The sequence below is a fragment of the Tachyglossus aculeatus genome, chromosome X1, assembly GCF_015852505.1.
Source record: "Tachyglossus aculeatus isolate mTacAcu1 chromosome X1, mTacAcu1.pri, whole genome shotgun sequence".
NCBI classification, from domain to species: domain Eukaryota; kingdom Metazoa; phylum Chordata; class Mammalia; order Monotremata; family Tachyglossidae; genus Tachyglossus; species Tachyglossus aculeatus.
The window spans coordinates 10,485,320-10,498,505 of record NC_052101.1 but is presented as its reverse complement, the minus strand read 5'-3'; the positions used below and the strand labels follow the sequence as shown (position 1 = coordinate 10,498,505).

At 43.3% G+C, this 13,186-nt stretch overlaps 1 protein-coding gene across 1 annotated transcript in view; it reads left to right on the top strand.

The window, feature by feature from the left end:
* Window positions 1-13,186, top strand: part of CSMD1 (CUB and Sushi multiple domains 1) — a 1,252,749-nt gene that overhangs the window by 1,069,264 nt on the left and 170,299 nt on the right. The window contains exon 38 of the mRNA XM_038771657.1: window positions 10,767-10,871. Coding sequence (XP_038627585.1) covers window positions 10,767-10,871 — 105 coding nt within the window. The remainder of the gene's footprint in view (window positions 1-10,766; window positions 10,872-13,186) is intronic.

Below are 13,186 nucleotides of genomic sequence, written 5' to 3'. Positions count from 1 at the left end.
TTCTGTCATATACATTTTGTTGCATTTCTGTCACAGTTGTGACAGTTCTCTTTGGGAGTTCACATGGGAGACAGTGAAGCAGTGGACACCTCTTTGTAAAGGAAATTTAAAATGTACAGAATTTGAGTAGGGTCTGGAATTTGATTTTATCAATCAATCAATCAATCAATCAATCGTATTTATTGAGCGCTTACTATGTGCAGAGCACTGTACTAAGCGCTTGGGAAGTACAAATTGGCATCACATAGAGACAGTCCCTACCCAACAGTGGGCTCACAGTCTAAAAGGGGGAGACAGAGAACAGAACCAAACATACCAACAAAATAAAATAAGTAGGATAGAAATGTACAAGTAAAATAAATAAATAAATAAATAAATAGAGTAATAAATATGTACAACCATATATACATATATACAGGTGCTGTGGGGAAGGGAAGGAGGTAAGACGGGGGGATGGAGAGGGGGACGAGGGGAGAGGAAAGAAGGGGCTCAGTCTGGGAAGGCCTCCTGGAGGAGGTGAGCTCTCAGCAGGGCCTTGAAGGGAGGAAGAGAGCTAGCTTGGCGGATGGGCAGAGGGAGGGCATTCCAGGCCCGGGGGATGACGTGGGCCGGGGGTCGATGGCGGGGACAGGCGAGAGCGAGGTACAGTGAGGAGATTAGTGGTGGAGGAGCGGAGGGTGCGGGCTGGGCAGTAGAAGGAGAGAAGGGAGGTGAGGTAGGAGGGGGCGAGGTGATGGAGAGCCTTGAAGCCCAGGGTGAGGAGTTTCTGCTTGATGCGCAGATTGATCGGTAGCCATTGGAGGTTTTTGAGGAGGGGAGTAATATGTCCAGAGCGTTTCTGGACAAAGATAATCCGGGCAGCAGCATGAAGTATGGATTGAAGTGGAGAGAGACACGAGGATGGGAGATCAGAGAGAAGGCTAGTGCAGTAGTCCAGACGGGATAGGATGAGAGCTTGAATGAGCAGGGTAGCAGTTTGGATGGAGAGGAAAGGGCGGATCTTGGCAATGTTGCGGAGCTGAGACCGGCAGGTTTTGGTGACGGCTTGGATGTGAGGGGTGAATGAGAGAGCGGAGTCGAGGATGACACCAAGGTTGCGGGCTTGTGAGACGGGAAGGATGGTAGTGCCGTCAACAGAGATGGGAAAGTTAGGGAGAGGACAAGGTTTGGGAGGGAAGACAAGGAGCTCAGTCTTCGACATGTTGAGCTTTAGGTGGCGGGTGGACATCCAGATGGAGATGTCCTGAAGGCAGGAGGAGATGCGAGCCTGGAGGGAGGGGGAGAGAGCAGGGGCAGAGATGTAGATCTGGGTGTCATCAGCGTAGAGATGATAGTTGAAGCCGTGGGAGCGAATGAGGTCACCAAGGGAGTGAGTGTAGATTGAGAACAGAAGGGGACCAAGCACTGAACCTTGGGGAACCCCCACAGTAAGAGGATGGGAGGGGGAGGAGGAGCCTGCAAAAGAGACTGAGAAAGAACGACCGGAGAGATAAGAGGAGAACCAGGAGAGGACGGAGTCAGTGAAGCCAAGGTCAGATAACGTGTTGAGGAGAAGGGGGTGGTCCACAGTGTCAAAGGCAGCTGAGAGGTCGAGGAGGATTAGGACAGAGTATGAGCCGTTGGATTTGGCAAGCAGGAGGTCATTGGTGACCTTTGAGAGCGCAGTTTCCGTGGAATGAAGGGGACGGAAGCCAGACTGGAGGGGGTCGAGGAGAGAGTTGTTGTTGAGGAATTCTAGGCAGCGCGTGTAGACAACTCGTTCAAGGAGTTTGGAAAGGAATGGTAGGAGGGATATGGGACGATAACTAGAAGGTGAGGTGGGGTCAAGAGAGGGTTTTTTTAGGATGGGAGAGACATGGGCATGTTTGAAGGCAGAGGGGAAGGAACCAGTGGAGAGTGAGCGGTTGAAGATGGAAGTTAAGGAGGGGAGAAGGGATGGAGCGAGAGATTTCATAAGATGAGAGGGAATGGGGTCAGAAGCACAGGTGGCCGGAGTAGCACTTGAGAGGAGGGAGGAGAGTTCCTCTGAGGATACTGCTGGGAAGGATGGGAGAGTAGCAGAGAGTGTTGAGAGCCGGGGGGTTGGAGAAAGGGGGGAAGAGACTTTGGGGAGGTCGGACCTGATGGATTTAATTTTGTTAATGAAGTAGGAGGCCAGATCGTTGGGGGGGGGGGGAAGGAGGAGGGGGAGGAACCGGGGGCCTGAGAAGGGAGTTGAATGTACGGAAGAGCTGGCGGGGGTGATGGGCATGGGTGTCAATAAGGGAGGAGAAATAGTTTTGTCTGGCAGAAGAGAGGGCTGAGTTAAGGCAGGAAAGGATAAACTTGAAGTGAACGAGGTTGGCATGGTGTTTAGACTTTCGCCAGCAGCGTTCAGCAGCTCGAGCATAAGAGCGAAGGAGGCGGACAGTGGCAGTGATCCAGGGCTGTGGGTTAGTGGTGCGAGAGCGGCGAAGGGAAAGGGGAGCGAGCGAGTCTAGCTGAGTAGAAAGGGTAGAGTTGAGAGCAGTAATCTGATCATCAAGACTGGGTAGAGAGGAGAGGGCGGCGAGGTGGGGTGTGAGGCGCTCCGAAAGATGGGTGGGGTCCAGAGAGCGGAGATCTCTCTGAGGGAGTAAAACTGATTTACAGGGGAAAGGAGTGTGAGTGAGGAGGCAGGTGAGAAGATTATGATCAGAGAGAGGGATCACAGAGTTGGTGAGGGTGGACACAGTGCAGCGGTAGGAGATGATGAGGTCGAGGGTATGACCAAGTTGGTGAGTGGGTGAGGTGGGGTGGAGGAAGAGGTTGGCAGCGTCAAGGAGAGATAGAAGGCGGGCGGCAGAGGAGTCGTTAGGGATATCCATGTGGATATTGAAGTCTCCGAGGATCAGAGTGGGCATGGAGAAGGAGAGAAGGAATGTGAGGAAGGGGTCAAAGTCATTAAAGAAGTTGGAAGTGGGGCCCGGAGGGCGGTAGATGATGGCTACAAGAATCTGGAGGGGGTGGTAGAGGCGAATAATGTGGGCTTCAAAGGAAGGGAAGGAAAGGGAAGGGGGAGGAGGGATAGTGCGAAAGCGACATTGGGGGGCGAAAAGGAAACCGACACCTCCTCCTTTTCCGGTGAGTCTGGGGGAGTGGGAGAAGAAGAGGCCTGCACTGCAGAGAGCAGCAGAAGAGACCGTGTCGTCCGGCGACAGCCATGTTTCAGTTAGGGCGAGGAGGAGTAGAGAACTGGAAAGGAAAAGGTCCAGGATGAAAGGGATCTTACTTAAAACGGAGCGGGGGTTCCAGAGGCCACACTTGGCATCAGCTGTCGAGGGTGGGGAGGGACGGGGAAGGGTGCGAGGGGTGGGGAGGGTTTGGATTGGGATGAGTTGGCGGGGGGCCTGGGCGGGGAGAGTGGGAAGGGGGGTGGTGATGGGAAAGGAGAACTGGGATGGGGTGGGGGGCGGGGAGAAGGGGAGGAGGGGGGCCGGGAGGGAGAAGCGGAGGACCTGCGCTGGTACAGAGGAATCCTTGGTAGGGGTTGAGGGGGAGCGGTCTTGGTGGGTGAGAGGGAGGGAAACAGCTGGGTGGGAGAGGGGAAGGGGAAGGTGAGGAATGGGAATGGCAGTTGGGAGCAAGGGAACTGATAGTTCATGGTGAGGTCAGCAGGGCGAGTGACAGTACCGCGGGGGGTTAACAATTGAGATGCAGAAGCAATAAAACAGTAACAATGATAAAAGTAGGCGATGGCATCACAGGGTGTAGTTGAGCAATCAATATGCTATGGCAATAATAGAATTGGCAGACAATGATTTTATGTCATTCAGCACAAGGGAAGCAGAGTGACTTAGTGGAGAGAGCACGGGCTTGGGAGTCAGAGGTCATGGGTTCTAATCCTGGCTTCACCACATGTCTGCTGTGTGACCTTGGACAAGTCACTTAACTTCTCTGTGCCTCAGTTCCCTCATCTGTAAAATGGGGGTTAAGACTGTAGCCCCACATGGGACAACCTGATTATCTTGTATCTACCCCAGCACTTAGAACAGTGCTTGGCACATAGTAAGTGCTGAGCAAATACTGTTATTATTATTATTAGATAGTAAAAATTGCAGATACTTAAAAAAATAGAGCATTCCATAAAATACTGAGTGGATGGGAGATACCAAAATAAAATGAATGGGAGGAATGAGTGATATAAACTGAAACAGAACATTCAACATCATTCAAAATTGTTTTGTGCCACAGATCAGTATTATTTCTTGGAGAGGATTAGTCCTGAGTAAAATTATAAAATAATTTCCAACTCTCATATATATATATATATATATATATATATATATCTCAATCTGTATATCTCTATTTGAGAGTTGGATATATATGAGATGCTACTTTCCAAATAACTTAAATATTCATTTACCAATTAGGAGAATCTCTTGGTATGGGGTTAAGGGCATTTCAATGGCAGAGTCAGCTTTATCTTCCACCTTTTCCCAAAATGTTGCTTAAGAATGGAATTTTTCCAAAAAAACTCTGTACTTTTTTGCATAATTTGCTGTTGCTAAATGTGCAACACCTAAGCTACAAGGTGATTTGCAGACCACCTTTACTACCAAAATTCTTCAAAATATCCAACTTCTTAGAAAATTTGAAAGAAATACTTCTTCCAAAGTTAGGAGTAATTATCCTTTTTCATTGAATATCTTACAAAACAATTTCTTCAAAACATATTTCTGAAGGAAATGTTGAGGCGAATATGAAGCCGAATAGCACTGGCTTATACCTAAAGATAAAAAGATAATAAATAACAGCAGGGAAAGAACAATTATAATAAGGTAACAGCCTCCTCAGTTGAATATTATAGGATGCCTTTTATTGACTGATGCAGTTTGCTGTTGAAATAGGTTTATGTGGATTTGAATAGTTCTGGGTATTCTGATAAGGCCTAAAGTGCTTTTAAAGAGGTTTTATAGGGTGCATTGTGATACAGTATTTCAAATATTCCAATATTTGGAGCATCATTTATTAGAAGAAATCCACAGTTATGTTTTATCTGGGATGTTCAAATGAAAATACACTTTTCACTGGGAAAAGCTCCCAAGTGAATAGACACTCATATGCATTGTAATGTGGTCCATCATTCTTTGTTTTTATTTGCACAGAAATATTGTAATGGATGAGAGCATTGGAAGCACATGAAAATATTTGGAAATTTTAAGCAATTAGATTTGTTCTTAACTTCTGTCTTTTTTATATTTTCATCTCTTGATCAGAAAGCGACCAATAACTAAATAATAAATAATGATGGCATTTGTTAAGCACTTACAATGTGCAAAGCACTGTTCTATACATTGGGGAGGATACAAGGTGATCGGGTTGTCTCACGTGGGGCTCACAGTCTTAATCCCCATTTTACAGACGAGGTAACTGAGGCACAGAGAAGCTAAATGACTTGCCCAAGGTCACACAGCTGACAATTGGTGGAGCCGGGATTTGAACCCATGACCTCTGACTCCCAAGCCCATGCTCTTTCCATTGAAACACGCTGCTTCTCTCAATGGATAGTCAACTTGAGGGCTGGAAACAAATCTATAAATTCTATTGTATTGGACTATTCCAAGTTCATTACACAGTGTTCTGGATACAGTAAGCACTCCAAAAATGCAATTGATTCATTCATTCAATCGTATTTATTGAGCACTTACTGTGTGCAGAACACTGTACTAAGCGCTTGGGAAGTACAAATTGGCAACACATAGAGACAGTCCCTGCCCAACAACGGGCTCACAGTCTAGAAGGGGGAGACAGACAACAAAACCAAACATGTGGACAGGTGTCAAGTCATTAGAATAAATAGAAGTAAAGCTAGATGCACATCATTAACAAAATAAATAGAATAGGAGATATATACAAGTAAAATAAATAGAGTAATAAATCTGGACAAACATATATACAGGTGCTGTTGGGAGGGGAAGGAGGTAGGGTGGGGGCGATGGGGAGGAGGAGAGGAAAAAGGGGGCTCAGTGTGGGAAGACCTCCTGGAGGAGGTGAGCTCTCAGTAGGGCTTTGAAGGGAGGAAGAGAGCTAGCTTTGCGGATGTATGGAGGGAGGCCATTCCAGGCCAAGGGGAGGACGTGGGCCGGGGGTCGATGGTGGGACAGGCGATAAGGAGGCACAGTGAGGAGGTTTGATTTAGTGAAGCAGCATGGCCAAGTGAGAAGCAGCAAAACCTAGAGGGAGGAGCACATCCCTGGGAGTCAGAAGATCTGGGTTCTAATCCTGGCTCTTCCAATCACTTGCTTTGTGACCTTGGGTGAGTCATTTAATCTATCTCTGCCTCAGGGATGTCATCTGTAAAATGGAGATTAAATCCTCCTCCCTCCAATTTAAAATGTGTTCCCCAAGTGGGACAGGGACAGTGTCCAACTTGATAAACTCGTATCTATCCCAGTGCTTATAACAGTGCTTGACACATAGTAAGCACTTAACAAATGCCATCAACAAGTTGATTAAATTGAGAAAAAGTAACCAGTATATATTATATGTCCTAGTGGAAAGAGCAGGGTCTGGGACTCAGGGGTCCTAGGTCCCAATCCTGTTTCCACCTCTTCCTTGTTTAGTGAACTTGGGGAAGTCATTTATATTTCCTGTGCCTCAGTTTTCTCCTCTGTAAAATGGGGATTGAATGCATATTCTCCTTCCCCCTTAGACTGTGAGCCCCACGTGGCTCTAGACTGTGAACCCGTTGTTGGGTAGGGACCGTCTCTATATGTTTCCAACTTGTACTTCCCATGTGCTTAGTACCGTGCTCTGCACACAGTAAGCACTCAACAAATATGATTGAATGAATGAATGTGGGATTGGGACTGTGTCCAACCTGATTGTCTTGTATCCACCCCAGTGACTTGGCAGTGCTTGGCACATAGTAAGTGCGTGACAAATACCACTATTGTAATTACTATAAAATGAGGTTGAAATCACAGTGGATTTCTTTGAGATTCATTGTCAGCCACTTAAAATCACTGTTTACTGATGCCTGAAAACTGTTCAGGCAATTTAGTGTGAGGGAGAAAATCAAGACAAGGCAGACCACCTGCATACTTAGAAGTGGCATAAAAACATTATTCATTCATTTGATCGTATTTATTGAGTGCTTACTCTGTGCAGAGCACTGTACTAAGCACTTGGGAAGTACAATCATATCTTTTGAGCGATACTGTGTGCAGAACACTGGGAGACAGACAGTGATTAAGCCAATATGAAAAGGAAAGACAGACAGTAATTAAATAGGATAAAAGTAAACACATATGCACACACATGTATGTGAAAAGTGTCCTGAAAACTTGTGGGAAGGATCCAGGCCTCTTTCTAGTGGCAATATGACTCCAGCTCACTTCACTCGCCCACTCTCTCGGTTCAATGCCTTCTCACATTGCTGCCATCGACATTGTTCTGGTTCAAAACTTTTTTCTTTCCCTTTCACATCTGTAAAAAGCCAGTGTGTGACTGTATCTGTATTCAGCACGTAGTGAAGTTGTTTGCTGCTGTCTTTGAATTTGCTGCTTGGCATTCCAATCTAAGTGTAACCTGTGCCAAAAGAAAGAGAGCCCCGTCCTGATCGTGTCTTACCAGACTGTTCTGTTTTCTTCAGGAGTCTTCTACTGCTTCACTGCTACTTAACTCTATTGGGAAGGGGGCCTTAGTAGCCTTTAAATATAGCCATCATTGCATTCAAAGATTCCCCGCAACTCGTCTGTTCTCTATACTGTAAGCTCGCTGTGAGCAGGGGATGTGTCTGTAGAATTGTTGTGCTGTACTCTCCCAAGTGCTAAGCACCATGCTGTACACAGAGGAAGCACTCAATAAATATGATCGATTGATTGATTGGTGGTTGGTCTTTCCCACTGTTTTTCTTTTTTCCTCTTTTTTCCCATTGAGAATCCCAAGTTAGTGATGATATGCTCGCGTACACCCTCCCTATTTTGATGATCACATCTCACTGTGTGCTAATGGAAAAGCAGTTATGTTTGAGAGAACTATTAAAACGTTAAATTACCTTCACTGGGCTAAATTTTAAAGTCGTTTCAAAATACAGTTGGGGAGGTTTTAGCATTTGAAAGGTTTCTTAAGTATACCCTTGCTAATCTGAAACTTATTTGTGCCTAAGAAGCACTAACTCGTCCCCTGTCGTTGCTTTAGATGACAGTCATTGAGAAGCAGCGTGGCTTAGTGGAAAGAGCCCAGGCTTTGGAGTCAGAGTTTATGGGTTCAACTCCCAGCTAGGCCAATTGTCAGCTGTGTGACTTTGGGCAACTCACTTCACTTCTCTGTGCCTCAGTTACCTCATCTGTAAAATGGGGATGAAGACTGTGAGCCCCCCGTGGGACAACCTGATCACCTTGTAACCTCCCCAGCAGTTAGAACAGTACTTCGCACATAGCAAGCACTTAATAAATGCCATTATCATTATTATTATTATTACAAGAGACCCAAGGCTGTCTTTTCTGATATTCAAAAGTGTGTCTTGCAAGTCGGACCACCTTTAAAAATGACCCCTTCTTATTCATTTTTACAACTGTTTGCTAATGATTCAAATGTTTTTCATTAAAGATATAATTAGGACAGAACTGTTCACGTGACTTAAGAATTCCTATTACACAATTCAAGCTTGAAAAAGGAAAATTCAAGACTGTGAGATTAATAATGCAAGTATTGGCTGATTGGAATGAATCAATAGGAACACAATCATATACTTGGAGATCAGTTTATTAGTTGGGAATGATTTATTCTGGAATGTTCCAAGTTTCAAGAGTGCAGCCATTCCCTAAATGTAGAAATATTGATGGTCAAAAAATCTGAATCTCTACCTGCTAATTAATTTAAATTTATATCTTTTCTCAAATATTTTGAGTTTGCATTTAAGAATTGAATAATGTTGTTCATTTCCTTAAAATAGACTGATTAATATAATAAAGGTTTCAGTTGCAGTGCATGGAAATGTTACCTGCTTACCACTTTCTAGTTCTCATTATTTTCATATTGCCTAATATTTTAGCCTCCACACTCCAGACATTTTTTTCTGTCCTGTTTTTTTCCCCTATGAATAACCACCTTAAGATATTGTAGTTACTTTTTCAGATTTCAATTAGTGTGTCATAAAGTAGGAAATTATTGCCACTAGGAAGCACCACATATACATGAAACTGCATTTTCATTTTGCATTCCAGATTTTTGGTTCAAGTGATTTACAGACCTCTGTATGAATGCCATGCTGTTTTAGTTCTAGTGGGAATAGAAAAGAAGTTTGGAATCAAAAGCAGGAGCCATGAATAATGCGTAGGCTGAACATTCTCCAGAAAAGGCTTCCCTTAGGTTCCACTGTCTAGAAATTATTTCCTCATGTCACCCCCATAAGAATAGTAAAAAAGGAAAAAATAAAAATAAAAGAATAAAAGGAAGGAAAAAAAAATGGAATGAATTTAGAAGAGATGGAATTGCCAGTCAGACATTGATTTAATCAGCCACATCCATCCACTGACTAAATCTTGTTTTCCAAGTCCCAGAACAGTCATCTGTGTGTCTGGTTCACAGTTAAAGGGAAAATATAGCTTAGACTCCAAGTCATGTCAAACTCATTATTCTAGATGAGCCGCTCATGTGGCAATAGAAAATTGAGTGAAATTATTGGTCACAGAAATATTTCAAAATAGGACAAATGGAAAATAAATGGTGAGTAGGTCTATATCTATAATTTTCTTGCAGGTAGTGGGGAATGACTCCATAGGGCAGGGGCGATGATCCAAGATTGTCATCAGTGAGGAAGCGGTGTGACAGGGAGATGTGTCATATTAAGCAGAGGCAGAGAGGACGGAACACATCTACCTACTTACATACACACAGGATTTCTCCAGAGCAACAGAGGCAGAAGTTGTGGTAAATTGCCCTTCACTTCAGTTCCAAACAGTCAGTCCAGACTGTAGAGACTACTCCTGCCCATCATTCCCAGGTTCTGAGGGATGAATTCCTGTGGAATGTCTGCTCAAAACCCATACCTCGGGTGGAGCAGAAAGCTGGACCCTTGGCAAATGTGGGGATGGACTCCTCCTCTGAATCTTCCTCCTCCCACTTCCCTGTCGCATTGCAGTAGACAGCAATCCACATCCAGCTCTTGGACCACAAGTTTAATATGCCTGCCTCAGATTGTGTTTCTTTGATCATCATCATCATCGATGGTATTTATTGAGAGTTTACACTGTGCTGAGGACTGTAGTAAGCATTTGGGAGAGAATAATCCATAGAGACCACCCATTTACCCCATTTTTCCTGGGGTTGAAGCCTGTGACTACAGTTGGCTTCCCCCAGTTCTGCTGACCTCAAAGAAAGAAATCCAAGGTGTTTTCATGGGATTGGTGGGAAAGCACAGGGAAGCTCTCCAGCCTCCTCCGCCACCCCTTTTTAGGTGGCAACAAGGCCCATCCACCTCTGGAGTTTCTGATGGATGTGGAGAAGACTGGGTAACTACTGAAGGTTTATAAGAGTCATATGTAGCATGTTTTAGGAAGAGGATCTAAACTGTCAAGTAAAATGTTGATTTGGGGTGGGAGAGGCTGAAGTCAAGCAACATGAAGTCAAGGGACGCCAGTGAGGAGGCTTATCAATTAACAAAGATAGAATAGAACAGCCTGGACCAGAGTGGCGGCCATTTGGATGGAGATGAAGGGGATGATTTTTACTCCGATTGTTTGGAAAAGAGACTGACAATGTCCTTGTTGTCATAACTAAAATTGCCCTCTTTCTTACAGGGACAACTGTACCGGCATTGTTGAACAGCACCTCCAATCAACTCTACTTGCACTTTCAATCCGATATTAGCGTAGCAGCAGCTGGCTTTCACCTGGAATATAAAAGTAAGACCAAGTCTAATGAAATAATGTTTCGAATGATTTTCTCAAGATCTCGTTTCTAAAATGCATTGTATTCCAGTAATGCTGTGTTTTCTTCTGCTGGAGAACAAATAGAATGGGTTTCTCTTTCCTGCTTTAAAAGGAGAGTTAAAAAGCACGTTGTCAGGAGCCGCACAAGATAAACTGAACCTAGGCGAGGTAAAAATTCATGCACCCTACCTCAGTTGTTCTAAAAATTTAAGCGATACCAGGTTCAGTATTATTCAGTTAACTATTCTTCCTCCTTGACCCACAAACTCACATGGCCTAGTGGAAAAAATGGGAGTCAGAGTCTCTGGGTTCGAACCCATATTCCGCCACTTGTCAGCTGTGTGATTTTGGGCAAGTCACTTAACTACTCTGTGCCTCAGTTCTCTCATGGGCAGAATGGGGATTCAATGCCTGGTCTCCCTCCTACTTACTCTGAGAGGCCCATATGGGACCTGATTATCCTGTATCTACTCCATTCATTCAATCATATTTATTGAGCGCTTACTGTATGCAGAGCACTGTACTAAGCGCTTGGAAAGAACAAATCGGCAACGTATAGAGAGGGTACCTACCCAACGGTTGGCTCACAGTCCAGTGGTTAGTGCAGTGCTTGGCATATAGTGGGTGCTAAACAAATATTATTATCATTGTTATTATTAGTAGTATAGTTATTATTAGTAGTAGTAACCTGATTCAAATCTGGACATCATCAATTCTTTGAGTTTTTATATTGGTTTTTCAGGTGGTTTAGGAGAAAGGGGTTAGAATAGAGAAACATGGTGAAAACAAATTTAAATAACTTATGACATTAAAGGTCACTTCTAGTATCAATATAAAATCTAAAGAAAATGTTATTTTATCTTTGAAGTGATGTTTAAGAATCTTAAAAGCTTAAAGCTAGAACAATCTCCAGGTAATTTAGTTTAATCATTTGAGAGTGGGTGAAGGTGAAATCATTATGAATGACTCTCTCTTTCATCTGTATCATATTTTAATAATCAAATAATCATTCGCTATTTCTGTGCTCTCTGTATTTTCTAAATCATTCGTACCAAAGAGGAGAAACTTCAGTGCTTACATCTGTGTATTATTCATTTTAATTGGAGGTAGGCATTGCAAAGAAGATCTAACCTTTTAAAGATGAGCATAAGGTTTGAGTTAATAGTATGATAAATGGGATGGCAAAGGTCAATTCACAAATCTTTGACATTTAGTTACGCAGCTATACCTTTTAAAATAAAAATAAGATATTTTTTGTGTGTCTGTGGTTATTTTATAATATGCATTCAAGCACCAAAGGTGCTTAATATTGATATTCATCTCCCCTTAAAAAACAGTTGCAAATAAGCAAATAGCTGGATAAGCCATAATAAGTTATCTTTAGAACTTAGATAAGCAGTTTGCAAGGGTGTACATGTGTGCCCGTTTTTGAAAGTCCAGATTTCCAGCTGATGATAAATATTCTGCTTGAGCTGCAAACCCCAGGACATTCTCCCATTCTGGTTAAATGCTCCAGCTTATTACCAACATTGTTATGTAAGTCTGTGGTAATTTATTTAAATAGAATGTTTTAATGGTAGTGTAAAATGAGATGCAGATGTTATTTAAGTAGGGTGTGTTATGTAGAATTGTCTCTGACATATTTTATGAAGATCTGTAGAGGATAACTAATAGTTACGGGTTTTATTTAATACTAGAAGTGAATATAGTCACTTGGAATCTCCGAGTTGGTTTGTTCTCTACTAGTGGTAAAAAAAATGCCATCACAATCATCAGTCCTCAATCTGCTCTGCTACATCTCTACACTACACCGCTACTACAGTTGTTTCACCGATCCTCATCTATGAATAATTGACGCCTGCACATTCATTTTGTGATATTTTCCTTAAATATAGGAATATTGTTACCATTTATGCTTAAAGATGGCAGAACTCACTGATGAGTGTGCATATGTGTGTGTGTGATTCATTCATTCACTCAATCATATTATTGAGCACTTACTGTGTGCAGAGAACTATACTAAGCACTTGGGAAATACAATTTGGCAACAGAGGCAGTCCCTACCCAACAACGGGCTCCCAGTCCAGAAGCGGGGAGACACACAACAAAACAAAACTACTATACAGGCATCAATATAAATATAATTATATATATATGCATAATCAATAAAATAAATAGGATAATAAATATGTACATATGTACATAAGTGCTGTGGGTCGTGGAGGGGAGTAGAGCAGAGGGCGGGAGTTGGGGAGTTGTGGAGGGGAGGAGGAGCAGAGGAAAAAGGG